This window comes from Diuraphis noxia, unplaced genomic scaffold, assembly GCF_037042655.1.
Source record: "Diuraphis noxia isolate RWA-SAM2 unplaced genomic scaffold, SU_Dnox_SAM2 contig0005, whole genome shotgun sequence".
Taxonomy (NCBI): Eukaryota; Metazoa; Arthropoda; class Insecta; order Hemiptera; family Aphididae; genus Diuraphis; species Diuraphis noxia.
Genome location: NW_028301715.1, coordinates 29,420,867 through 29,446,241, shown reverse-complemented (window position 1 = coordinate 29,446,241; position 25,375 = coordinate 29,420,867). Strand labels below are relative to the sequence as shown.

The window sequence follows — 25,375 nt, the reverse complement described above, 5'->3', positions numbered from 1 at the left end:
TTTCTCAAACACCGAAATGTCATTAAATTGTTTGTATTTAATTAGTGGCGCCCGTTTCATAGTCGTTTGAACTATTGAAACTATAGTTTAAAGGGTTGGGTTGGTCAATCAGTTTTTATTTAATTCAATACCACTGGTTATTAGTTATTACTAAACAAACAACCGATGAGTCAAACTATGACACACATTTAATTTTGTCATCAGTCCTTAAAGTCGAAGCTAAGTCCGAACTTCTTTTCAAAGTTTTCTTACTGGATTTTCTACTTCCGAATTCAGTTAATTGTTATATTACGACTGTCATATAGGATGCGGTCTACCTGCGACCGACGAGTTTTTACAGAGGCTCAAGATTATGTGTAATATATATAAGGTTTAATCGTTTTCATTAGTGAACTGTGAACAGTGAACACTTACCTTTATGACCTTGTACTTATCACTTTTGATAACAATGTTTCAACATTTTGTAAAAGTATAGACTCAAAAACGCTCAGCACGTCACTTATTACGCGACACTACAATTTATACTCACCGTACTCCCAATATGTTGGAAAAATATTTATATTTAATTTTAAGTAGTGAAGAATCAACCACAAAGTTTTTAAGTACTAAAAATAGGAGTGAATATGATTGTGATGTATAAAAAATAATTCATACAAGGAGAAATAAAATATAATCATCCCTGGACATAAAAAACCCATGTGAATACGTTATTTAGCATTGATTAAATACAAATAGATAGCACATTTCAATGTAGATTTTGGAAACTGTAATTTTTAGTGTTATTATGAATTATGATTTCACATAGATCACGTCTACAGTTTTGTTGCATAATAATAATAGTCGATGAACAATAATAAACATTTCATGTAATAAATATTATAATATAGTACAAGCATCAACTATTTAATCAATGGATTTAGTTAGGCGTCTCTGGATGGGATGGATATTAACTTTTGTACTTTACCCACCTGTATAAATTGAATTCGGTGCCACTGCCGCATCCTATACTCGTTAATTCTCTGGTTTATCGCATACTATACGATAGCCGTTATTACTTATTAGCACGACTTAAGGTATATTTTATTAGAATGTTTCAATTTTGTATAATTGTATATGATATTAGTTCTGTGGCATTCATGCTATAAATAAAGATAAATAATAATTATATATGTACTTAATGTTTTGACTATATATTAACAGATTAATTTAGTACTCAATACTAAATAGCTGAATTACGAAATTTAATCTAATTTTATTCTTGAAAGTAATGAAAGCTGACACTATAAATCACGATGTAGAGAAAAAATATCTTCTCAACATTGTGCATTCCTGCTATGAATTAAATTATTTATTACCTTTACCTTAGACACCGTCCTAACGAAACAGTCAAAACACCTCGCAAAATACAGTGTGGCTGAGGTTGGTGTGTAAAATATTAGAAATTCCCGTTAACACTGATATCATAATGATCCGTTTATTTGTCGGCTTGTGTTTTGTTGATGTTTGTGTTTGTTATCTTCGGGCTTCGAGTAAAATAATACAATTTACTTTATGGTATTTACAGATTTCCTATAAGGTATTCTGTTCTGTTCTTCTTGCCTCTTGGCATTAATAATTAGTATTATTAGCATGCCGTATATCTATTTTTCAGTTCTCTTATTTTACACTATTTAGTTCGTATGTGTTTAAATATTCAATAAAAATTATAATATTACATTTTGATTTGGTTTAATATAGGTACCTAAATATCAAGCAAATTGTAATCATGATACCCGAATTTTGCGTGTTTTATGGTGTCTTGACTTTTTCTTGGATAGAATTTCTTTGGGAACAGTACTTAACCCTAAGACAGGTAAATTAAATGATTTTGATATCTCATTTCGTTAAAAATCAAATATATTAGAGAAATGCCTATTCATAATTATTAATTATCATTGGTATATTAATTTTGCGAATAATCTATTTATTCTGAAATCAAACTTCTTAAATTAATGTTCTCTTAATTCTTTAATTATTAATATTAAACATTTTTAGAGACGTGTATATAAAACTACAGACAAGATACCTGAAAGATTAACTGGTGTACTAGATGTGGAAACATTTAATAAAGCAAAGTCTTATGGAATTGACAAAAATAGCTTTAGTATTGCGGAGGAATGGTTTCATATGATAATTTCAACTGTAAGTAAAAATATTGTTAAATAAATTATTTTTATATTTTTGAACCAATTAATTATAAAAATAGGCTTTTCTATTAGAAACCCATTATTTATGTTTAATTAATTAAATTATATTTTAATGAGTATTGATATACCATTTTTAGTTAAATAATATAAATGATTGATTGACAATTTAATTTAAGACTCTTAAAAAACAGATACTCGATAGATATCAAGTTTTACCATAAAAGTAATTTTCTGAACATATTATTAAGTACCAGAGTCTTAATAATATTTAATAAATAAAACATTGCAATTTTTGAGTTTGAATTATTGCTAAGTCTTGTACACTAAATATCACTTATACTTGAATGGGTAATCTAGATATTTTAGAAAATTGTTTAGTCATTTACAAGTTATGCTTACAGAGCAAGTAGAGAAAAAGATGTCTAATTTTTATAGAACAATAAATTCTTACATTTTCTTTATTATATTTAATTTTTAGTACATTTACAGAAATCACTTAAAATATTCAATAACTTTTTTTTTATGGAATTAAAAATCTATAGATGTGTACATATAGTACACTTTTAAATATAATTAAAAATATTACATAATTTAACATACTTAATAATTTATTTTTTATTTCAAATTTTTAGGGTTTCATCTGTTTGAATGGATTCACATTATTATGGAATTTTAGTAAATATTGTTTGATTGAGACACGTTATTTTGATAGTGAAATCATGACCAGTTGCGTATTTCTTCTATGTATGAATACCCTAGGTACATTAATGTCTTTGCCAATCTCAGCATATAGCACTTTTATTATTGAAGAAAAACATGGGTTTAACAAACAAGTAAATCACTAAATAAGATACCTAAAATACAATGTATATTCATTTGTTTTTAAAAAATTTTATAATTTTTCTTTTTACTAGACTTTAAATTTCTTCGTTAAAGACAAGATCAAGAATTTTTTATTGGTTCAAGTGATTTCATTACCAATAACTGCGGCAGCAATCACTATTGTTAAATGGGGCGGACGTTATTTCTTTATCTGGCTATGGGTATTTGCTGTAGTGACTTCATTATTTATCATGACAATATATCCAGAATTTATTGCTCCATTGTTTGACAAATATACACCATTACCTGATGGTGTTTTGAAGACTAAAATTGAAGAGCTTGCCAAGCAAGTCAAATTCCCTCTTTACAAAATTTATATTGTAGAAGGTAAATTATTTAAATTATAATAAAATATTATTTACCCCCTATTTAACTATATTTGTTTTAAATAAATTATTATACAAATGAGCTTCTTGTATTAAAAATATTGTTATTTGTTTTTAATGTTTAATCTTCCTTTTTGATATTAGGATCAAAGCGATCAGCTCATAGCAATGCATATTTTTATGGATTTTTCAACAACAAACGTATTGTGCTGTATGATACATTATTGAAAGATAGCAAAGATATTATGAATAACAAAACAGTAATAGAAGAAAATGCTCTTGGTGATAAAATTGAAGAAAAAGGAAAAGGAATGAATGATGAGGAAATTTTGGCAGTCTTAGGTCATGAACTTGGTCATTGGAAACTAAATCATATTTTATTTTATCTTATAATATCTCAGGTATTTTTATCAATAAATAATAATTTGTCTTTTGATATACAAGTAGATCTTCATTTAATATTGTGTTATATTTATGTTTCAGGTAAATTTATTTGTTATGTTATTTGTCTTTGGATGGTTATACGACAATTCAATGTTATATCGAGCATTTGGATTTTATGAGTCAGCCCATCCGGTTATCATTGGTCTTGCAATTATTTTTCAATATGTGTTTTCTCCATATAACACTGTTATTTCATTTGCAATGACTACTCTTAGTAGACAATTAGAGTTTCAAGCTGATGCTTTTGCTAAAAAGCTTGGATTTGCTAAGCCACTTGAATCTGGATTAATACGTTTACACAATGATAACTTAGGATTTCCAGTTTATGATTCTCTGTTCTCAGCTTGGCATCATACTCATCCTCAACTATTGGAAAGATTGGAAGCAATCTCTAAGACAGACTGAATATTTAATTTTAAATTAAAAAGTACACACAATTCCAATTTTAATTTAAGCAGTGTTTAACATATTATAATATATTTAATTTTTACATTCTTCTGTTAAGTTACGAGGTATCATTTGTTTTGTGAGTGTGCGCAAATCTTCTAGTCGACATGGCTGTGGACAACCTGGTAATTCAATTAACTCAATGTTTGATTCTTTCCATTCATAGTCTCTGTTGTATAATAGCTAGTTTTTTTTTAAAATTAATAAACATTTAATCATTTAATACTATTGAATTTATATTTTATTTTCTTATTTACCTTTACAATTGTTTCATTTGAAGGTGTTGCATATAATTCCATTACAACAGCTGCTCCATAAAGTGGATAGGTTATATTTTTTATATTTAGTGTCTTTAGGAAAGGAACTATAGTCGAATCATGGCCAACATGCAAATATAATTTTTTTGCATGAGGTAATTTATTTATTGATGCTTCCATTCTTGTTAACACATCATTCAACATTTCACCTGATAAATAATTATTCATATATATATATATTTTTTTTTTTTGTTAATTTGTTCAATATGTGTAAAAATAGTAACCTGAATATAAAAGTTTCATTTGATCTGTTTCGACTAATATAGCCATAGAATATAATATAAATTCTTCAATATCTTTATATCGTTCTAATGCCCAATTAGGGATTGGATAGTTTGCCATACGCTAAACAAATAAACACATTAAAATATTAAATAGATGCATTGAAAAAATAAAAAATAATTTAAAATTGTTATGATGCAATGCAAACATTTTTAATTTAATTAATGCAAATTGTTATATTAAATAATATGTATGTCTATTTCAGTTTCTTACTTGTGTCATAATGACATCTGCTACTTTTAATACATCATAAAGTGTATTTAATGGATTTGATGTATAGTTTTTCATGTAGTTAATTAATTTTTTTATCTTTTCAGTTTTTATTGCATTTTCACAAATTTCGTGTAATTCCATAGCATACTTTGGACATAATATTGGATCTCCTGTAAACTAACGTTTTTCTCTACTTCAAAAGTAGTTATTTAAGTTTATATCTTATACATAAATTGAGTTTTTAATTTTTTCTTCTTATTTTAAAAGTGGTCATTGAATATCACTTGTCACTCATGATTTGTAAACAGTTTAAGTAAAATCCCAGTACATGCCTCGCTTTATTCAGGATCTAAATTCAATACCCATTTATTGTACCCTATAGAAAACCAGCACACAATTTAATAAAAGGTTAAACTGGTTATGTAAACAATTACATTATTACATTTTTTTTCTCAATAAATTTAAGATCTCTGAATGACATTTTTCTACAGATATATACATCAAGTACACTGCACACAATACTAATGCATTGGTATAATTATAGTAGGGTGGCACAAGTAGATTTATAATCTATGATATTATGTCTAGTTGTTAGGACAAGGCCACAGTGATTCCTAAACTTTTTCAGCCATGGGATTTTTTTTTTTGCAGTTTTAGTAAACATTTTCTCACAGAGCCCCAAGAAATACATAATATTTGTCTGTGTTCTATGAAGCATACCTACCTAATCTATGTGAAGAAGAGTAAGAATAATAAGATATTTATTAAGAAAACAAACAACAATCTTAATAGAAGTGGAGAAAATATTTTTTATTATCTAAAATTTAAATCTACAAAATGGGAATAAAACTAGTTAATGTTATTGAAAAATAAAAAGAACGGAGCCTTTGAAAACCCAATGCGGAGCATAGTTTGGTAACCGCTGGAGATTAGATTAAGGACTCTACTAGATTTAAATCGAAATACGGAGGACGCAATTGAGATATTTAACTACTTTTAATAACCACGGAAAATATTATTCCTACCTTAACCAAGATACGGAAAAGGAAAACAAAATTACTTTGAGCCACTATTGGGTGATATCGATACTGGGTACCTAAAGACTAAAGTACTCTTAACCAACACGCAAATAAATACTACCACAGTATACCTACCTTAGATGGATGCATGTAAATTTCGCCAGAAAATGATAAATTCCACCCGAAATGAAAAACTCTTAACCTAATAATAATTTAAAAAAATTATACAAAATACCTAATTTTTAATCATATGAATAATTATATAGATTAATCATTATTATAAGTATTTAAATAAATATATATTTCTCATATCAAATCAACAATTATTACATAAATTATATAATATTAATAAAAAATAATATTTTTTTATCAACCCAAAAGCTAAAGGTCATCTATTTGCTCTAGAAAATTTAAATTTGACTAAAACTATAAGTATATTTCCATATCCGACTTCAAAAATTGATCCATTCTAGTTACTAGATTATGGACTATATGAAAATAGAACGTGTACTGAACATAAACACTCAATTCTAAAAAAAAGGAAAGTGATTTAAACATTTTAAACAATTAATAATGTTTTCATCTATCTAATTATTAGATCCACAATATGGTCATAAACTCATAACATATGACATGATTAAAGATTGTCGTCGGATACGACGTTACGTGTTCGAACATTTTGTAATTTTTTTAATAGGTATACTACAAAACGCCGCTTCACGAACAGTACGGTCGAGTCGGACAGTCCTGGAACGCTTGGTTTTAAAAAATTTATTTTTTCTGGTCGGAATTTACATAAACCTTTCTTTATCTGTAAATCTTCCATAGATTTTATTTTTACCTATTCACTTCGGGCGGAATTTTCAGTCTCTTGATAGAAGCCAAAGGTCTATTTACTCTAAAAACTTTAAATTTGCACCTACCATTCATCTATTTTAAGTACCTATGTAGGAATATTTTAATGATTAGGACGTTTGAATCTTTGTTTCTTACTTTCTGGTGGTCTTTTGATAAACTCGTCTTGATTGGTATAGGCTGCCATTTCAGGTCCTTGTTCCACATCTGCTCGTCGTTGGGCGGGTACATACCGGCCAACAGGTATCCGGCGGACTGGTAACACCGATCCACCTCCGTGGTGGACACGTCGATCTCACTTGGCGTGTACCGCTGCAGGGGGTGTAAGAAGCTCAAGTACCGTTCACGCAGAGCTTGACCCGCGCGGTACGCGTTCCACACCCCCTGTTCGGTCAACTCGCCCAAACCGCGGGGCCATGGTATTTGGTCAGTTTGATTTCTATACCGGATCAACGGCGCGCGATTTGTGTGTCTCATCAACTGTGCCAGACAAAACACATCACACAACTTGTCAGTTATCAATAGAATTTATAATTAGGTACCATCAATCGAGCCAGTCGAGGTCCGACTCTAGATGATATAAACTTACAACAGTACACGATATGTGCAAAAGAGCACTAACAAGTAGGTACTCAATAAGTATTAAAGTAACTGAGTGATATACCTTATAAGTATAGGTATAATCGTATGTTGAAGCAGGTATACATATAGGTTTCCTAAAGGTAACTTACCTTAGCTCAGTGGTTGAATTGGAAAAAAATAAATAAAATTGTACTCTAAATGAAGTTGAACAATTAAGCAAATTAATTTAATAGTAACTCTATTCCTTGATGAATATAATAAAAGGGTACGCTATAATTTGAAGAAAAATGAAGAGTAGCTCAGTCCCCCTACGTCCTCCTCCAATTCAACCGCTGCCTTAGCTTACAACTTACAAGGTACTGCATTTGATTTTAGATGTTATTTTCAAGTTAGAGGACTTTTTCGAATTTATTTCTTAAATGTCACTTTATTTTCATTTTTTTTTTTACAGCATACAGCAACCAGTTTTATATGCATTTTTATATTTTTTGATTATTCATATCCAGAAAATAGTAAAATATATATTCATTTTAATAAGTAGTAAGTACTAATTATACTATACTAATAAGTAATTAGGTACTATACCATAACTTATTAATAATTGAGATACCTATGTAAATTATGATAAAGTATCTATATGGTACTAACTTTTTACCTAACATAAATTATATCTTATTCTTAAATAATAAATTATAAATTATAAATTTATAAACTTTAATTTCTTCTTTATATTTTTTATTTTGTCTTTGTAGTTTCTTATATACCTACCTATTGGTTATTCCTATTTTGTATTCGTATGTAAGTATATGTTACAAATAGTGGAAATTGGTCTTCAGTAATAAAATACAACAATAAATTAGCGGCATCCGACCGCCGTCTTCGTGGGCCGTAAACGGTGCAGGATCTAAAGTAATATATTTATATAAACTATATAATTTAAGGAAGTCAGTTGTCAGGGACAGACGAGTATAATTGATACAACATTTATTTAAGAGGACGTCTGCGCAATATAAAACGTGCAACGATAAAATGCTTTCACACGAAATAGTTTTTTTTATGATTTTTGAATAATTTTAGAGTAAAATCAACAATTCAAAATTTGTATAGATATCTATTTCCTATCCCATAATTTTTCTTTTTTTACCTGTGATTTACGGCGCAATTGATATATATAGGCCGTATAGACATCGTAGATAATTATTAATTATTTATATACCTACTTAGGTACCTTCTAATTATAAATATCTGGGTATATCATGAGTCATGAGTTCATGACCAATTAATATTCTTGTGGGGACCTCATTGTTCCTTAATTTACTTATCAATTATTGGATGGGTGACATATATATATATAGTGTATAGGTATAAGGTATTAGGTAGCTATTATTATATCACAATAAATAAATAGGTACCTATGATAAATAGTCTCATAAATTGCATGTTGAGTATTAATTCATATTATAGACTATTTAGACTAGGACATTGAATTTAGTTATTTAGTACACAATATTAACTATTATTGTGCTCATTTTGAGCCTCTTTCAAGGTATGCCATGAACCATGATCCAAGGCTACGTTGCCAAGCTTATATTTCAAAATATATATATTATACATAAATATAATACAATGTGAAGTTTATAACTACGTTACAAATTAAAATAAAATTATACAAAATAATAGGTCACGTTTAAAACGGCGATTGATTAAAAAAAAATTAAAATAGTTGTTCTGAATTTTTTTTTTTATTTAAATTTTTACCTTGGTAGGAATTTTCAGTTTTTTGTAAATATAAAATATGATTCTTATGGATTTTATAAGCATTTAAATTTTTTAATGTTGATTCAATTCTAGATTTATCTTTTTTGGCCATAGGATTATGACGTACTTCATTTTTAATAGAATTGTCAAAGTTTGTGCCTGTGTTTGTTTAAAAACTGAAAACATTGCGTGTGTTGAAGGGTGGTGGTTATAAAACTGACTTAAAATAATATATAATATAAATATAATTTACTAACAATGAATCTGGCAACGCTGTACGGAAAAAGGCAGGTAAAAACGATCGCAATATTGTGTACCGGGTGATTATTTTATCATTGAACATTGAACACTCATTATTTCAAAAATTACTAATGTTTTTGAAAATATTTTTTTACATAGTTTCAAGTTGTTCAAAAACCAACGTTTTTATTTTAAAATATTTTTTATCTTTATAATTTTTAAGTTTTTTAATTTTTTCAATGACAATATAGCGTTTTAATTTCATATTCCAAAGCAGAATATTTTTTAAGTATTTTGATTCATAAAATTCGAATTGAAGACGAGTTTATGAGTTATAAGTATTTAAAGTTTAGATTGGTAGAGTGTGGTACGGAGTTACCCCGCAAAATGTTTGTTCACTACTCCGCTTGTCTAAACTTTAAATACTTATAAAGTTATAACTCATACACTATTCGTTCTAAATTCAATTTTTATTAATCAAAATACTTAGAAAAATATTCTGCTTTGGAACATGAAATTAAAACTCTATGTTGTCATTCAAAAAAGTAAAAAACTTAAAAAATGATAAGGATAAAAAATATTCAAAAATATCATTTTTTAATAAAAACGTTGGTTTTTTAACAACTTGAAACTATGTAAAATATAATTTTCAAAAACATTAATAATTTTTGAAATAATGAGTGTTCAATAATAAAAGAATCACCCGGTATATACCTATTTGAAGCTAAAGTGGTTAATATAGATACCTATAACAAATCATCCATGTACTGAATTGATATCTAAATACATATTATAAACATACAGTGGCTATAGCCGCATTTCTCAACCAGGGAGTCGCGAACACCTTGACTTGGGGTCGCGTAGGTCAAAAATAATAAAACGCTTATTTAAAATTGACATTGATAATGATGGGATATTTTTACTGTTCAAATTTTTACCTAATATTGATGGAGGGGGGAGGTCGCGAAATGATTGCCCATGTTTATTACCTATTTTGGGAGTCGTGACACTAAAAACGTTGAGAAACGATGGGCTATAGTAAATACAGTTCTGTAATTATTGTTATAAGCCTTGTAATATTGGTAGGTATATTTAGGTAGGTATACAGGTATAGGTACTTACTATGAAAACAAATTTTAACTGTAAATGATCTTGATTGATAGATTTAGAAACACATTCGTTTGCAATAAATATTATTAAAAAAAAAGACTCTAAATTAAAATACTTCATATTATTATATTCGGTATTATTTTGTTAGTATTTTAAAATAAATATTTACTAACTCTGATTATAGTTCTGCTGAGTTGTACTCACGACACGAGATAGATGGTTAGTGGTTATATTAATACTATATGCATGTTTACTGTTTACAAATGTTTTTAACTCACACTTTTAGACTTTAATACTGTAATGAATACGTCAATTTATACAGAGTGGTCCACTTAAAGAAACACACGTATTATCTCAGTCAATTGTACATTTTAAAGTTTATAACTAATATAATGATTTTTTTTATATAATTTTTATTTGATAATAGCCAATAGCTAGGTAACATTTCTTATCTTATCTTATTATATATTTTTATTTAATGATTTATAATTTTTATTTTATTTATAATAGTTAGGTACTTAAAATGTTTTAAGTTTAAATGACGGCTGAGACACGATTGAGCAAAAAAAAAAAAACTCTGCAACGTAGCCATTTTTAATTTTGAACTGTATTAAACAAAAATATTTATTTAAATATTTACTATAATAATTCAAAATATAACATGATTGCATAGTCAATAATATAATCACATTATAATAGAATAATATAGATCTGCAGTTTGATAATAATAATAGTTATGCTTATGAAAATAAGTTGATAAAGCTGGACTTGGCTCACGGCTTCGGGTTTGCGTTTTATATCAAAATAATTTGTGTAATAATACGTGAAAAGTTATTATTGCTTATTAAGTTATTATTATTGCTCAATCGTTTTATTCTCAATCGTGCTTTACCGTAAATGACAACCAGCATATAATTTTTAACTTCAGTAAACTTACTTACTTTGAAATCGAGTCCTACTGATAATGGTAATGTATACTAATAAAAATAAATATTATTTATTATTTATTGACTATAATATATAAGTATATTTTATAAACTATTAGATAAGATACGGGAGCATGTCAGCCATTGTCAGGGATTACCGTGATAATCACTAACCAGTATAATACGTTCATAATATTATTAACTTAAAATTGAAACTTTATTATAATAATTTATAAGTAAGAGACTATTGGTTCAATACCTGTCCTATTCAATAGACAATATTCAATATTCATATAACATAATCATAAAATTATTTTATTTTGATATAATAATTATGAAATAATGTGGCCATGTGTGGATCACCATAAAAAAAAAAATAGATAAGGAACCGAATAACTTAATAAATTTAACTATATATTGCAAAATAATAAAAAAAAATAGATTTGAAAAAAATAAGAAGAACTATAATCGCAAAATTTTGCTGGGCCCGAGGCAGATTATTTTCACGGGCCTTAGAAGTTTACTAGCAACAAATTTCGATAACACATTCGACATCGTGAATACAGATTGAGAATGTCGATTGTCAGGCGTGCGTGAGCGGACTAACAAAAGTTGCACGGACGATCGGTCGTTTAGAGAATAAAAACTTAAACGAGTAAGTTGACAAAATTGCGAATAGTGTTTAATGTCGTCGCACAACAAAGCTATACGGTGAGCGGCGTAAATATTACGTGCTTGCGCGAATACTATAGATCACTGTAGAGCCTTACAACGAGTACAACAACAAAAAGGACGGGGCGAAATTCGGTCGATGTAGGTATAAGCGTTGTTACCGCGCGGTATCGTCACATCGCTCTCACCCGCACATTCCGTGGACGTGGACAGGTCACGTTGCACCTTGAACGTCCTTTCCTAGCGTTCGAGGACGACGAGCGGGCCTTCGTAACCAGGCTGGAACGGTGGTCTGACCGCGCGCGCGTATATGCGCGCGGTGAAAACGTTCCATCATCCCGTTGCAGTCTAAGGGTGCATATAGCGATATTCAAAATTTCCTGAATGCTGAAGGCATATCCAACTCCTACTGTCGGCCTTGGTTGGTGGTAATGACGTCGGGCAAGCCGAACCGTGCCATCCAGTTCGTTGTTAAGAGCTCCACGGCTGCATAGGCCGACATATTCTCGATCTGTCACGCCTCTAGCCAGCGCGTGAATCGGTCGACCCAATCAAGTCAAGGTGAATATGACTGAAGCGTCGTTCGGTGTGATGCTGAACGTCTTGTGTTTGTGTACTTTGGCGTGTTGGCTGCAGCACGGTTGACAGATTGATTTCTTGATCCATGTCCAGCCTGCTGCAGCAATACCGCAATTTGATTAGTCGGAGGGTGGCGCGGCGAACGTTTTGCGCTTGACCGTGCAACGAGTCGATAGCAGCGTGCGCTGCCCGTGGAATAATCCAAATTCAGCACTCCGTTTCCAGGAAAGGTGCGCGCTTGCAGCGATGACGAACTTGTTGTATTATTCGGCGATGGAGCTGCGGATCGTTAGTTCAATCGATTCCCCACTGCCATAAGTCCGGTAGCGTTGTTGTCTCAGCGACTTCAATTGCCGACAGCGCGTCGTGGACGATGTGGTCCTTGCCCGAAATGTGTTCGATGTTGTGTATGAATTGAGACAGATACGAAATTTGTCGTCGCTGTTGAGATAACTATTTGAGCGGCTGCCACTGACCATAGAATAAAGCTGCCACTGACCGCTGACGTTCTATTCGAGACGTCGGTGATGCTGAGGTGTAGCGCGCCGGCCGGGCTCAGGTCATAGGCGCCAGGTTTTGTAAATGCCAATGGGGGCCGAATTTTCTACATATTAGCCTTAACTTTTGCTCTTCAAAATAATTTAAATATGTGGTTAAAGAGTAGAGACGCGGGAAGTGGACTACTTATATCTATATTTTTAATTGTATCCTCTTAAATTTTAAATCAGGGGAACACTCAAAATTTTTCATTAATAACGGTTCCCCTCAAATTTTTAGTCACTTAAAGTCCTAGTTTAAACTAATTCAAATATGTAAAATATGATAAAATAAATACTACCTGTAGTATAACACAAAATAAATTAAAAATATTTATTTACTTTAATTTATTTAACATTTACAATGTTCTCGAATCTCGGATATATTATTCTGTAAACGTGATTTGGGAAATTCAAATCTCAATCTTTTCAATGGGGGCTGAGCCCTGACTCCATCTTTTCAATGGGGGCTGCGGCCCCCGAGCCCCCATGTAGTCGGCGCCTATGGCTCAGGTGCATTAATCGTGCTGTATCGACGAGCGATCGTCAAAACTGGCTTGCGCGGTCGCCGTCCACAGTCGACCGTCGACCGTCCTGTTTTTTTTATCTCGGCAGCCATGTCGTACAGCTGGTCTGGTAATTCTGCCGCGTTGGGAATAAAGCGATGATAGAAGTTCAGTAAATCTGCAGTAAAAAGTGTTGAATGTTTAGATGACATTTGTATTTTGAATCTGAAAACAAAATATTATAAGCTTACAAAATTACAAATCATAAAATGCGACGAAAGACGCATATTTTTTCCATTTTTATTTATAATATAAACATTATTTGTTCAATGCCTTTATCGGATCTATAGATGGAAGAGTTATTTTTTTCCCATTTTAATCTTCCTTAGTCTGTGCACCGATTACTGTATATTATGTGTTAAAAATATAATTCGGGACATCGATAATGTATAAATGGATATTATGCCACCCGATAAATAGACGATTCGTAAATCCCCTTATTTGTCTCTTTGTAACAACCGACACACTTCATTTAAATGTATTATTATTATAATATCTCACACACAATGAAATTCCTGGGCACGCCACTGTACTTAAGTATCTAGCTATATAATTTGATTCATTTTATAATAATTAAAAACATATTAATATTTTTTTTTCTTGTAAACTGTAACACATTTTTACTTCATATTAACAAATTAGTATTTTCTAATATAAGTACCCTTAAGGCCTTTATATATGTAGATTTTCAGTCGTCATTATTGTGGACTGATTCGCTGCAATCCATTAATTAATATATTAATATATATAGACAAATAGTATTATTTTTTATTATAAATTTATAGGCGATATTGTAATAATTACCTACCACTAATAATAGCAATTGTACAATGAGTAAATCTCTCGCAATCTATACGCTCTGGCTCTATGCATTATACAAATACAGAAATACGTACTTATAAATTATAATTCAAAGTAGGTGAAATATCAATTAAAGATTATTAATATAGACACAATATAATACATAATATGCAAGAATGCAACTAAAATAATGGATACATTTTAATTGATATAATAGTCGAATATGTTATTTAAGCTGGCATTCTTTTTCCCAATTCTTTGGTACATAATTTTCGGTTGATATTATGAAATCTTCCAATGTTGGTAAAAAACTAGTTTGGCCTTCCATTTCTAGAGATAGAATATCTGGAGTGTCGTAGCTTTTTGTGTACATTATCTAGAATAAAAATATTTTTTTATCAGGAAGTACTTACTCATTTTTTTTTTAAATTATCCATATTCATAAATATTTGTAATTACTTTTACATAGAATTCTTCTTTGATTTTGTGTAATTCGACAAAAGCTGCAGCTCCGTAACTAGGTTTAAAAAGATTTTTCATTCCCAATGTATGTAAAAAATCAATTAACGTCTGCTCATGACTAAAGTAAGCAAACATTTTTCTGTCAGGGTTTAATCTTCCATCCATTTTGTCCCTCATTACTCTAACTATTTCTCCAATGAGTTTCCCAGATCTTAATTTTTTCATGAAATCTGTTTTCGAATAAGTTATTAACCATTCTAAAACAATATTTTCCATAAGACCCATGTAATTTCTAACTTTTACCCATGATGGCAAAGTCAGATGATTTCTTTGCTATAAATAAACGACAAAATTATTTTATGATTTATTTAAACATTATATAATTGATATAATTGGAATTGATATAAAACAATATACATCATTATAGCACCTAATTATATATGTATAAGTATAGGTGGTAGGTAGTTACTATTATTATAAAAAAAAAATCACCTGAATAGTTAATGAATTGAATATATTTTCAACGTCTGAAAGATGTTTTATTTCTAAGCCCGTATGACTAGATACATAGTTGAAGAAATTTTTATACTTGATTAACATATGTTTTTCAGTTTCATTTTTTGCTTTTTCAAATTCTACGTCATATGCAGGACAAGGCATTGTTACTCTAAGCATCTAAATATTAAAAATATTATGTGGTTATTTGATTTCTATAATATAAAATTTTAAAAAACAGGAAGGTTATGCATTACAGATAATAGGGTTTGATTTATCCTCGTTTAAAAAAATAAATATTTTTGCAATTTGTAGGTTTTTTAGGTACCTACATCTAATAGGTACTAGGTACAGTATAAATGTGTTGTTTTTCAATTTGTTAAAAGCTATTCTCTAATAAAAGTTACAATATATTATAACTTATAACTTATAATTTATAATATTATACTACATATACTATATATATACATATATACATATATCGTATTTGATATATATTATCAAAGTTATAATATTTGTTTTCTTAAATTTTGAAAAGTTAAAAGTTGTTTAAAACAAATTTAAAAACAGAATACTTTCGTATAAATATAATATCTTAAAATGATTGAACTTTGACTAACCTTTGGACTTATGTATGTTTTATACCATATATTTAGTTTTAATTTTCAATATTTTACAAAAAATCAAAAATATTTAAGTTAACTACAGTTATCATGAACATGATACTTTAAAAAATAATATTTTTGAACGAAATTTACCATAAGAAAAATAAAACGAAAAAGTATCTATGTGACTACTATATTGTAAAGAAATCTGAAATAGGTACCTTTTGAGAATCAAAAAAATATTTTATAGGTGAATTAATACTGTTAGTATAATAGTATATAATATGCAGATGAGAAGATGGTATATAATATTAGTACCTACTACTTAGGTAGGTACTTTACAATTAATATTGGCGTTATTATAATAAGTATTATATACTATATAGTAGGTTTCTGTTATATCATCATAAGATTAATAACTTTCTAGGTCCATGCAGCTTAAGATACGAAACACAAATTTACGTTGTCTTGAATTGGAGATATCGAATGGATTGGTATAGGTATCCATGGTAAATCATTGTTCCAAATTTGTTTACCACCGGGAGGAAAAGCTCCTGCTAAAAATGCTGACGCCGTCATTTGTGTACGATCAGTTTCTGTACTCTTTACCAAAACAAAGCTACTATTGTAGGTGGCTGGGAGAAATTTCGTGTACCGCTTTCGAAATCGTCTTCCAAATTCATATGACTTTAATTTTCCAGCCTTTTAAAAATTAAAATTAATTACACATTATAGATAGGTACCTATAAATATACATCTATACAATATTATATCACATGTTCTTAATCTACACGTATGAGCAAATAGCCAAAAAAAATTGGGAAGACTAAAGCGTGCCATTACTTGACAAAAAAAGTATCTATTTTAATTTTCTAATTTGTTGAAAAAAAGTTATAAATAAAGTATGAGTTGATAGGGATATATTTGAGAGTGATGTAGCTTCATAGGGCAAGCACGGTGGGGCAGTACCCCGAGGCTTTACAACATTACGTGTTTATTTTGAATGTTTACAAAAAAGTATAAATATTAGTTAGGGGGGGAGGGTTGGTTTATTTACTGCCCTAGAGTCCTTTCCTATCTACTATCTAGCCACGGTCAATGGCCGGTGAACAATCATAATATAAAATGTAGAACACATTTTATTATGATAGGTAACATTATTTTTTGTTATTTTATAAATCATGATTATTATTCTGTATTACTTATAACAAATTTTTTTTTGTTATTGGACATTTTAGCTTCGGCAACATAGGCAATAGCTTTTGACAATCTTATAGTTACATTTTTATTTATAAGTTTTTACATATTAATCACTTAAATTTATTTATTACTAGATGCTGTTTTCTACTTTTAATGACTTGAGAAATGCTTTATTACAATTATACATTGTTATAGACTTGTAGTTATTTGAAATTAAAAGATAAGAAGTGTTGTGGGTATAGTACATGATGTATACTGTATAGAACGGTCAGCGGACCAACGGAGACACGCACACATATTAAATTAAATAATCATTTAATTTACTAGTTACTACGCAAGTAACACACACACACATGCACTTCAAATATTACCTGTACCTCTCCTTAAAAACTGTCTTTACCCTTAAATGTATGTATACCTATTATAATTCTAGTATATATTTTTATTTTTGGACATCCCAATCGATTCTTATAGTTTAGTTAACTTTGTCAGATGAGTTAGTACCTAAATAAACATCTGAAACTATAGATAGTTGACTATAATTCTGTATAGACTTAGCTACTTAGTTATTGGAGTGTTATGTAAGCGTAAATGTGTGTTAGTATTATCATTTTATTATCTACTTTGTGGTATAATACTATTATGTGATTATTGAAATTCGATATCGACATTTTTACAGTTTTTCTTCGTCTATATTGATGAAGTTCAATTTTAAGTATTGGTAATGCAGACTTGCAGTCAGACTGTCAGAATCAAAATACACTCTAGATACTGTTGAATACATCTAAAATAAATGGCTTATTGCAGGAAACAATAGTCCAAAAATAGTTTATTTACCCGCAAGTGGAGAGAAAGTTTTTAATTCGTCAGTATAGCCGTGTATAGGTGCATATTCAAATAATATGGGGTCTGCAAATCAGTAAAACATTTGTCTGTAGTCTAGAAGACTAGAAATTAGGTATTTGGATTAGAGAAATTAGGGTAAACGAAGATTTGTCTCTAAAAGTCTTTCCCCTATTTCTGTGTATCTATTATATCTAATCATATTGATTAATATGAATTTAGTACCTATTTAATATTGACTAACAAAAATATTTTTCTTACATTGGTCAACTGCCCAAGGCCGTCTGGCCATGTCCCTTCGCTTGTAGGTGCATACATGTCATTAGGATAAGTTTCCCATCTCAATGGACTTCGGTCTCCTTGTCTAAAAATCTACAAGGACATTTTGATTGTGTATTAAATAATTATTTATTTCAGTCATTGATTTAGGTCTTACTTACGGCTATAATGAGCTGTAAAGAATTTTTTTTCCGCGATTCCTCTCCTAATATTAAATAATACACCACGAATACAGTGATAATTACTCCTGATAATAATATAGCCGCGTAAGCTCCTCTCTTTTCATTTCTCAATTCGGATGCCTTTTTTGGAGAAATGAGATTTTGATTGTTATCATTTTGAGACATAGTGACTACTGACTAATAGCAATTATAACTATAGCTGACAGCTGACTTAACGCGTATCTATATATGGTTATTTTAATTATAATTTTATAAACCAACATTTACGTTTTAAAATATTGAAAACTGTTTAATTAATAACTTACAATTTTCGCAATTATCTAAATCAATTGAACATTTTAGTTGACATTTTGATACAGCCATACACCCATACCTGATAATTATCACATAAAAAGTATAGCACGATTGTACTGATTTTTAAAAATAACTAAAATACTAATGATATAAAAAATACAAAAAATAATTGAATAACAGTCGTAAAGCAAACATATTTTATTTCAAATGGAAATTCTTAGGCTTGTATACAGACAACAATAGTTAGTTTGTTCGACGCCATCGGTAAGACCATAGTACAAAACGTAATAAACATGCACCTATTATGTGGTTATTTTATAATCCTGAAGTATATATACAGATTAGATAAGCCAAATTGTTATATTGTTAGTCCTCTTTTCATTGGCAGTTTAAAAACGTGTGGAAATTAAAAACAATCTTAGTAATATAAACGTAGGTAGCTACGACCTATATAGTACAATATTTACTTACAATTTATTATGTACCACTTAACTATGTAGCCGTCTATGCTGTTTGTCAGTTCCTTTTCAATATCAATATTCATTATTACCTTGGCCCTAGGTAATAATTATTGTATGAGTGTATTGACGTATATACGATGTACCTATATGGTGTATTTAGCATGGCTACTGGCAAGTCTGAATTAATAAGTCCTATATACCTATAAGGAATAATGATTATTGATTCATGATGGCAAGATAACTTGCAGGTATATGCTGGCAACTCGCGTAAACTTGGTGGATAGGATTTATCACTTAAATTATATTAAATTTGCATTGATGAATAATATGAACTATATTATGATGAGCAAAGAAAAGTCCATCATGTTTTCATAAGTTACCAGCGTACTGCACATAGGTACCTTTTTACTTTTCACGACCTCTTAGTCACACACACTTTAAGTAATTGGGCAATTAAAGTTTTTTAACCATGTTTGACCGTAACATATAAACATTATTCATCCTATTTTAAAATAGTATACAATATATTTTATTTTTTTGGTTAGGATTTACGTTTGGTAATTCAACGAACGCTCAATTTTTAGGCTAAAATATGGTTGACGATCTGACCATCAGCAGTTGATTTTGGAAGACCACTTACGTTTTGAAAGTATATACATTATACATACATCTAAATAACGGTGAAAAATACGTTTGTAGTATTTGTAAATTATGTTCCAGTAAAATTATTTTTGAATACATATTTAACTTGCTGTAATTATCAGTCGTTTCTAACTTAACAGGCGTACTTTATTATAGTTTGTATTATTATGTTGTTGGGTGTTAAATTTAAATTGTCAGGAAAACTTTAATTAACAAAAAAAAAAAATAAAAATGCAAACGCAATTAAAAGTTTTGATTTTATAATAAAAAGCAAGTTTCTGTGAATAAAATAAAATATATTAATCATAAGCATCGAAGAACTCAATACAGTATTAAAGATAATTTTCATTAATATTAAAATTGATGTCAAAAGGCACATGGATGTTTTCGCTTTCTGCCAGCTATGGGGTTCTCTCTTCCTCTTTGTTCGTCAGGATCTCCACCACCATTTTGAACAGAAAATCCTAAACGACTCTTTAGCTTCCATCAATAATGATGCCCCGGTCTTCCTGATTCGCTGGTAAGTCCCCAAAAACCAGCCCTCGCGGTGCACACGAATTGGGCCGGATATCAACAAACGTTGGCTGATATGACTCGAGCGAAGGTTGTTTAGGTGCATTTTGAACCAGTTCCAGTAAGGGAAATTTAATTGCGAGTGTTCTGCCGTATTGTCTGCACAGGGACAGTGCGTGGCACATGCTCAGTGAGCGCTCGCGTCATTCAGTAAAAGTTTCAGTATGATATAAAGGGTTTAGGAGGGACCTCCCCACCAATCCAACGACGTCGGGAATAAGCTGGCGAGTTGTCTAGGGGTTGACCTTCCGTCTCATTTTACATTGCACTACGATTCCTTACGTAGGTAGGTGCCTCATCCTTAATTATGGCTCTGAAAAGAAGCGGGGAAACGGTCATGGGCTAAATATCAATTGGTAGGTCTAAGCAAAGAGTATAGAGTATAGTATATTATTATAGTTTATATATTTTTTTTAAAGTCCGTGGCACTAGGCATGATTAAATAAACATTGGGACTAGGATAACAATAATCACAATACATGCTATTCATATTATGACAAGAAAAATAATTTCTGTTCATGACGTTCATGTCGTTTATAATCTACTCTATGCCGTGATTACAGCTATAGATAGTATTATCTACATTGTACGGTGCCTTGTGATAAGAAGATAATATTCCGCTTACTCGGCGGCGAGTTAGTCTGTTCCGTTGAAATGTTGAATATTATGTCGATGTTCTATGAAACTTTTAAGCTACTAATAGTTTTTTAACTAGACAGCGTTACTTCAACAATTAATTAATAACTATTATAATAATGTCAATTTTCAACATTTACAACTCGTTTCTAGTTTTCATAAATTCGCATCATCTCAGTTTCTTAAAAATAAATAACGTAAATGAAAAACCTGTTGACAATATTCATATACATCATTCTCAAGCAGATGTACCATGTCGTTCATGCACTGATTTCCGAACGTTTAGTCGTATGAGACGTCAAGAATTTAGTCAAAGTCAGGTAATACATGTTTGATTGTACAAAATGATTGATTACAATTCTTGAAATAATTTAGATTAGTAAACCAAGTGTTTTATCTGAAAAAAACTGATTCCTGACTGATCAGGGATTTGAAAACAGAACATGCAGCCCACATCAGCTTAAATTTATGAAGGTTTTTGGATAAGAAAACTATTATAAGATATTTTGGACTAAAACAAACACCATCGGTCATTAAATTTAATTATGTGTAAACAATTGAAAAGGATTTAAATTGATAGCATTTGGCATTTAACTATATTCTATGATTTTTATGAAAAATGAGTAATTTAATAAATTACTCGCATGTTATTGAGAAAGTTGGTAACATGATTTATGTAGCTGCTTTATAGACTACCTATGTAGTAATAATTGTAGTCTTATATGAAGAGTCATATTTAATGTTTTTAAAAATAGGTTCAATCACTGAATAGCCAATCTAAAGATAAAAAAGATGAAACTAAAGTTCTGGAACATCAAAGAGATGACTGTCCGTTAGACAAAGATGAATTAGGTTTGTTATTCAATTTATCTAGTTATTTTTACCATAAACAATATTATTTTAAATTGTTTATCTTAGGTCGGAGTACATGGAAACTACTTCATACCATAGCTGCCACATATTCAGATAAACCGTCACAAGAAGACCAGTCCAATATGGAACAATTCATTAGATTAATACCAAAAGTCTATCCTTGTGAAGTTTGTGCTAACGATTTTTCTGAAATGTTAGTATTAATTAATTAATTTTGTTATGTTAATTGTTTTTTTTTCACTTAAATTAGTAGATAGACTATAAAAAGTATTATATTTTTCAGATTAACGTATCATCCACCAAACATAAGCTCTCAAAAGTCATTTGCAAAATGGATGTGTGAAGTACATAATATGGTAAATCGGAAATTAGAAAAGCCTTTGTTTGATTGTTCTAATGTAAATGAACGATGGCGTGATGGTTGGGCTGATGGACATTGTGATTGATATTTTAGTAAACCAAATTAGAGGAATAATATAGAACAACTTCATTAAAATATTTTTAAATAAATATTCTGAATTATTCAAATTATTATTCATTATGAAGTAGTAAATAATCTATAAATATATATATTTTTTTTTACTGAAGTATAGTGTTTGTTACATTCTATTTACACAAAACATGTTATATTTAAAATGATTGCATTTTAATTAATTAGGGGTTACTACTGGGCATAACTTAGCCTACATATTGTTATTTGTAAAAATTAAAAAATATGTAATTACCTAATAATTGTTATCAACTGCTCAAATGCTTCCAAAAAGATTATATACCAATACCACCATTACAGGAATATATTGTATTCTTAATAGTTTTTTAGTCATATTTTGAATTCTAGTTCTGACCTATTGAGTTTTAAGGGTTAAAAAATTTTTTTTTTTATTATTCTTTTATTAAATATTCAATCTGTTTTACAATAAAAAAACAATAAGAAATAGGGATAACAAAGAGGGTATACAAAACATGATTAACATGAAGAGGAGACAGTTCATTAACAGAACCTCAGAAATTTTTTTAATTTTTTTCCCCCTTATTTAGGAGATCTCTAGCCCAGTTTATTTTTAATAGAGTTGGTAATGTAAAAGAGGACATATTTTGAATGACGGAGTTTGTATGATTTTTTAATTTTGAGTGGAAACTATTGTAGTGACTTTTTGAAAGCTCATTTACTGTTGGTATTTTTAAGTCGTTGTGGAGGGCTGCAATTTTGAAGTACCAAGAGGCACCGGTGATAAGTCTAAGAGTGATTGACTGGAAGGCTTGTATAGGACAAATGTTTGCGGGTTTAGCTGGGCCCCAAATTTGAATGCCATAAGACCATACTGGTCTGATGATTACTTTGTATAAGAGTAGTTTGTTTTTGAGACTCATGTTTGATTTTAGTAGAGGTCTAAGTAGGTGGAGGTGGAAGTTTAATTCTTTTCGTTTTTGTTTGGTGTGGTTTGACCAGGTTAGTCTTTTATCTAGAGTTATACCAAGGTATTTAGTTGACTGGTGAAGCGGAATTGGTTTGTTATTAAACTTTAGGGGGGGGAGGCATTCCCATTTGTTTAGTGAAAAATTCACCTGTGCGGATTTGTCATCATTAATTTTAATTCTCCAGTCTTTGGACCAAGATTCTATTTTACTCAAATGTAGTTGTAAATTTTGAGACACGATATCAGGAAACTTTTTTGACGAAAGTATTGCTGTGTCGTCGGCAAATCAGGCAAGTAGAGTTTGGTTTGATGTTGGTATATCAGCAGTAAATATGTTATAGAGAGTAGGCGAAAGAATTACACAGAAAAACTTATACGGTTAGTTATTATTTTTTTATATATTTTTTTTTTTCATTTTAAATGTGAAATTTCAAATATTAATATACTGTGTAAGAATAATAAAAACTTTTAAAAATGTATTCATTCTAACAAAAACAAAGTAACGTTAAGAGAAATAAGGGAACCAAAATGTGTAGGTACCTAATATATCAGTATTATAATATTATGTGTTAAAGTTAAACATTATTCTTATTGTTTAAATTAGCGGTTCTTTAACTGTAGTTTGTGGCGCTATCAATATTGAAATAATGATTTTGATAACTAAAAATTTAAAACAAGTTATTCGAGAGAAAATTGTTAAAAATTAATGGTACTAATTGATTGTCATTGCTCCATCAAGCGAGATTACATCAGCAGCTATTAATGTACAATTTTTATATTTGTCTATATAGATTAGTCTAGTATAATATTGTGATCTCTATATTGGAAAAGAGTTAATATTTAGTGTAATATTTGAAATTCTATTCTATTCTATTCTATTATAATTATGTAAATATGTTGTCAGCTTGTTGCTAAATTGTAATATGAATAATTTCAAGTGCATAGTTAGTGCAAACTACCTGTTACTAGCATTCAATTTTTACGAAAAAGAAAAAACCATATCCAAAAGGAATAAAATGTATGACATTTTAGGTTCTTTTTTTTACATATAATTATAAAATAATAATTTTTAATTATAGTTCTTTCTGAAATTGTACAAAATACATTATTAGTACAGCAGGCAGTTAGTGAGGTTATGGTGGAAAACATCCTTACCACGAAGGAGGATGAGGAAAGGCGTCGTCAGGCCACAGAAAGACCTCCGAATTCACCGAACTAATTAAAATTACGCATACCTATAGTTAAGTTTCAAAAAAATGTAGCCGAAGGCAAGTTCTCTACTATTGTACAACATCCATTGTAATAGCTAGCGAACGGGAGACTGGCCCGTCACAGCTACTAAATGTGTAATTGGTTATTTTTATCAATAAACGATGGGGGCCGGAGGAGAAGTATTGGCACCATGGTTCCTCCTCCGGTTCTCGATACTAACGAAAAAAAAAAAAAAAAAAAGGCAGTTAGTGAGGGTATGATTTTTTACGAGGTAGGATACCAACAATTAGGTATCAATTAATATTCATACATTATGTATCAATATTAAAATTAAATATTTAAAAATAAATTTATATTTTAATTAAATTTAATAAAAGATACCAATAAAATTACTATAAAAATTGTTTTTATTGCAAATAAGAGATAAGCGAAAAAATGTATACAATTGATATATCTTAT

At 29.6% G+C, this 25,375-nt stretch overlaps 4 protein-coding genes across 7 annotated transcripts; 2 read left to right on the top strand and 2 right to left on the bottom strand.

Annotated features, from left to right (window-relative positions):
- Positions 1–1,453: 1,453 nt before the first annotated feature.
- Positions 1,454–4,518, top strand: LOC107168625 (CAAX prenyl protease 1 homolog). Of its 3 annotated transcripts, none has more exons than XM_015518109.2 (7): positions 1,454–1,576; positions 1,738–1,852; positions 2,035–2,181; positions 2,819–3,019; positions 3,101–3,395; positions 3,539–3,795; positions 3,878–4,518. In XM_015518109.2, the coding sequence occupies exons 2-7, from the start codon at positions 1,766–1,768 to the stop codon at positions 4,241–4,243; spliced, it is 1,353 nt and encodes a 450-aa protein (XP_015373595.1). In that variant the 5' UTR covers positions 1,454–1,576; positions 1,738–1,765; the 3' UTR covers positions 4,244–4,518. The 3 variants fall into 3 exon arrangements, with proteins under 3 accessions (XP_015373595.1, XP_015373594.1, XP_015373593.1); XM_015518108.2 differs by having other exon boundaries at positions 1,533–1,677; XM_015518107.2 differs by lacking the exon at positions 1,454–1,576 and having other exon boundaries at positions 1,583–1,852; positions 3,878–4,265; positions 4,344–4,518.
- Positions 4,276–10,904, bottom strand: LOC107168626 (testicular acid phosphatase homolog). Of its 2 annotated transcripts, none has more exons than XM_015518110.2 (6): positions 10,674–10,904; positions 7,110–7,451; positions 5,098–5,274; positions 4,827–4,947; positions 4,543–4,751; positions 4,276–4,468 (listed from the first exon to the last, which is right to left on the bottom strand). In XM_015518110.2, exons 1-6 carry the CDS (start codon positions 10,779–10,781, stop codon positions 4,319–4,321), a joined length of 1,107 nt encoding a protein of 368 aa, XP_015373596.1. In that variant the 5' UTR covers positions 10,782–10,904; the 3' UTR covers positions 4,276–4,318. The 2 variants fall into 2 exon arrangements, with proteins under 2 accessions (XP_015373596.1, XP_089084519.1); XM_089228393.1 differs by having other exon boundaries at positions 10,835–10,886.
- A 3,782-nt stretch (positions 10,905–14,686) lies between these two features.
- On the bottom strand, positions 14,687–19,389 carry LOC107168623 (lysosomal acid phosphatase-like). Its single transcript, XM_015518103.2, has 7 exons — positions 19,113–19,389; positions 18,787–19,029; positions 18,608–18,718; positions 16,766–17,005; positions 15,696–15,878; positions 15,201–15,536; positions 14,687–15,117 (listed from the first exon to the last, which is right to left on the bottom strand). The coding sequence occupies exons 2-7, from the start codon at positions 18,970–18,972 to the stop codon at positions 14,968–14,970; spliced, it is 1,206 nt and encodes a 401-aa protein (XP_015373589.2). The 5' UTR covers positions 18,973–19,029; positions 19,113–19,389; the 3' UTR covers positions 14,687–14,967.
- Positions 19,390–21,393: 2,004 nt separating this feature from the next.
- Positions 21,394–22,873, top strand: LOC107168624 (FAD-linked sulfhydryl oxidase ALR-like). Its single transcript, XM_015518104.2, has 4 exons — positions 21,394–21,733; positions 22,169–22,265; positions 22,332–22,479; positions 22,570–22,873. The coding sequence occupies exons 1-4, from the start codon at positions 21,533–21,535 to the stop codon at positions 22,730–22,732; spliced, it is 609 nt and encodes a 202-aa protein (XP_015373590.1). The 5' UTR covers positions 21,394–21,532; the 3' UTR covers positions 22,733–22,873.
- Positions 22,874–25,375: the final 2,502 nt, after the last annotated feature.

What these genes read in the sequence shown, in the direction of transcription:
- LOC107168625 (XM_015518109.2), top strand. Translation starts at nt 1,766, where the DNA reads ATGATACCCGAATTTTGCGTGTTTTATGGTGTCTTGACTTTTTCTTGG. An exon ending in AGTACTTAACCCTAAGACAG is followed by an intron (nt 1,853 to 2,034) that starts GTAAATTAAATG and finishes AAACATTTTTAG; the next exon opens with AGACGTGTATATAAAACTAC. An exon ending in TTCATATGATAATTTCAACT is followed by an intron (nt 2,182 to 2,818) that starts GTAAGTAAAAAT and finishes TCAAATTTTTAG; the next exon opens with GGTTTCATCTGTTTGAATGG.
- LOC107168626 (XM_015518110.2), bottom strand. Translation starts at nt 10,781, where the DNA reads ATGAAGTATTTTAATTTAGAGTCTTTTTTTTTAATAATATTTATTGCA. An exon ending in AATGAAACTTTTATATTCAG is followed by an intron (nt 4,752 to 4,826) that starts GTTACTATTTTT and finishes ATTATTTATCAG; the next exon opens with GTGAAATGTTGAATGATGTG. An exon ending in CAAATGAAACAATTGTAAAG is followed by an intron (nt 4,469 to 4,542) that starts GTAAATAAGAAA and finishes AAAAAAAACTAG; the next exon opens with CTATTATACAACAGAGACTA.
- LOC107168623 (XM_015518103.2), bottom strand. Translation starts at nt 18,972, where the DNA reads ATGTCTCAAAATGATAACAATCAAAATCTCATTTCTCCAAAAAAGGCA. An exon ending in CTTTACAGCTCATTATAGCC is followed by an intron (nt 18,719 to 18,786) that starts GTAAGTAAGACC and finishes ATGTCCTTGTAG; the next exon opens with ATTTTTAGACAAGGAGACCG. An exon ending in GCCTTGGGCAGTTGACCAAT is followed by an intron (nt 17,006 to 18,607) that starts GTAAGAAAAATA and finishes AATTTTTAAAAG; the next exon opens with GCTGGAAAATTAAAGTCATA.
- LOC107168624 (XM_015518104.2), top strand. Translation starts at nt 21,533, where the DNA reads ATGTCAATTTTCAACATTTACAACTCGTTTCTAGTTTTCATAAATTCG. An exon ending in AAGAATTTAGTCAAAGTCAG is followed by an intron (nt 21,734 to 22,168) that starts GTAATACATGTT and finishes TTTTAAAAATAG; the next exon opens with GTTCAATCACTGAATAGCCA. An exon ending in GCTAACGATTTTTCTGAAAT is followed by an intron (nt 22,480 to 22,569) that starts GTTAGTATTAAT and finishes TATATTTTTCAG; the next exon opens with ATTAACGTATCATCCACCAA.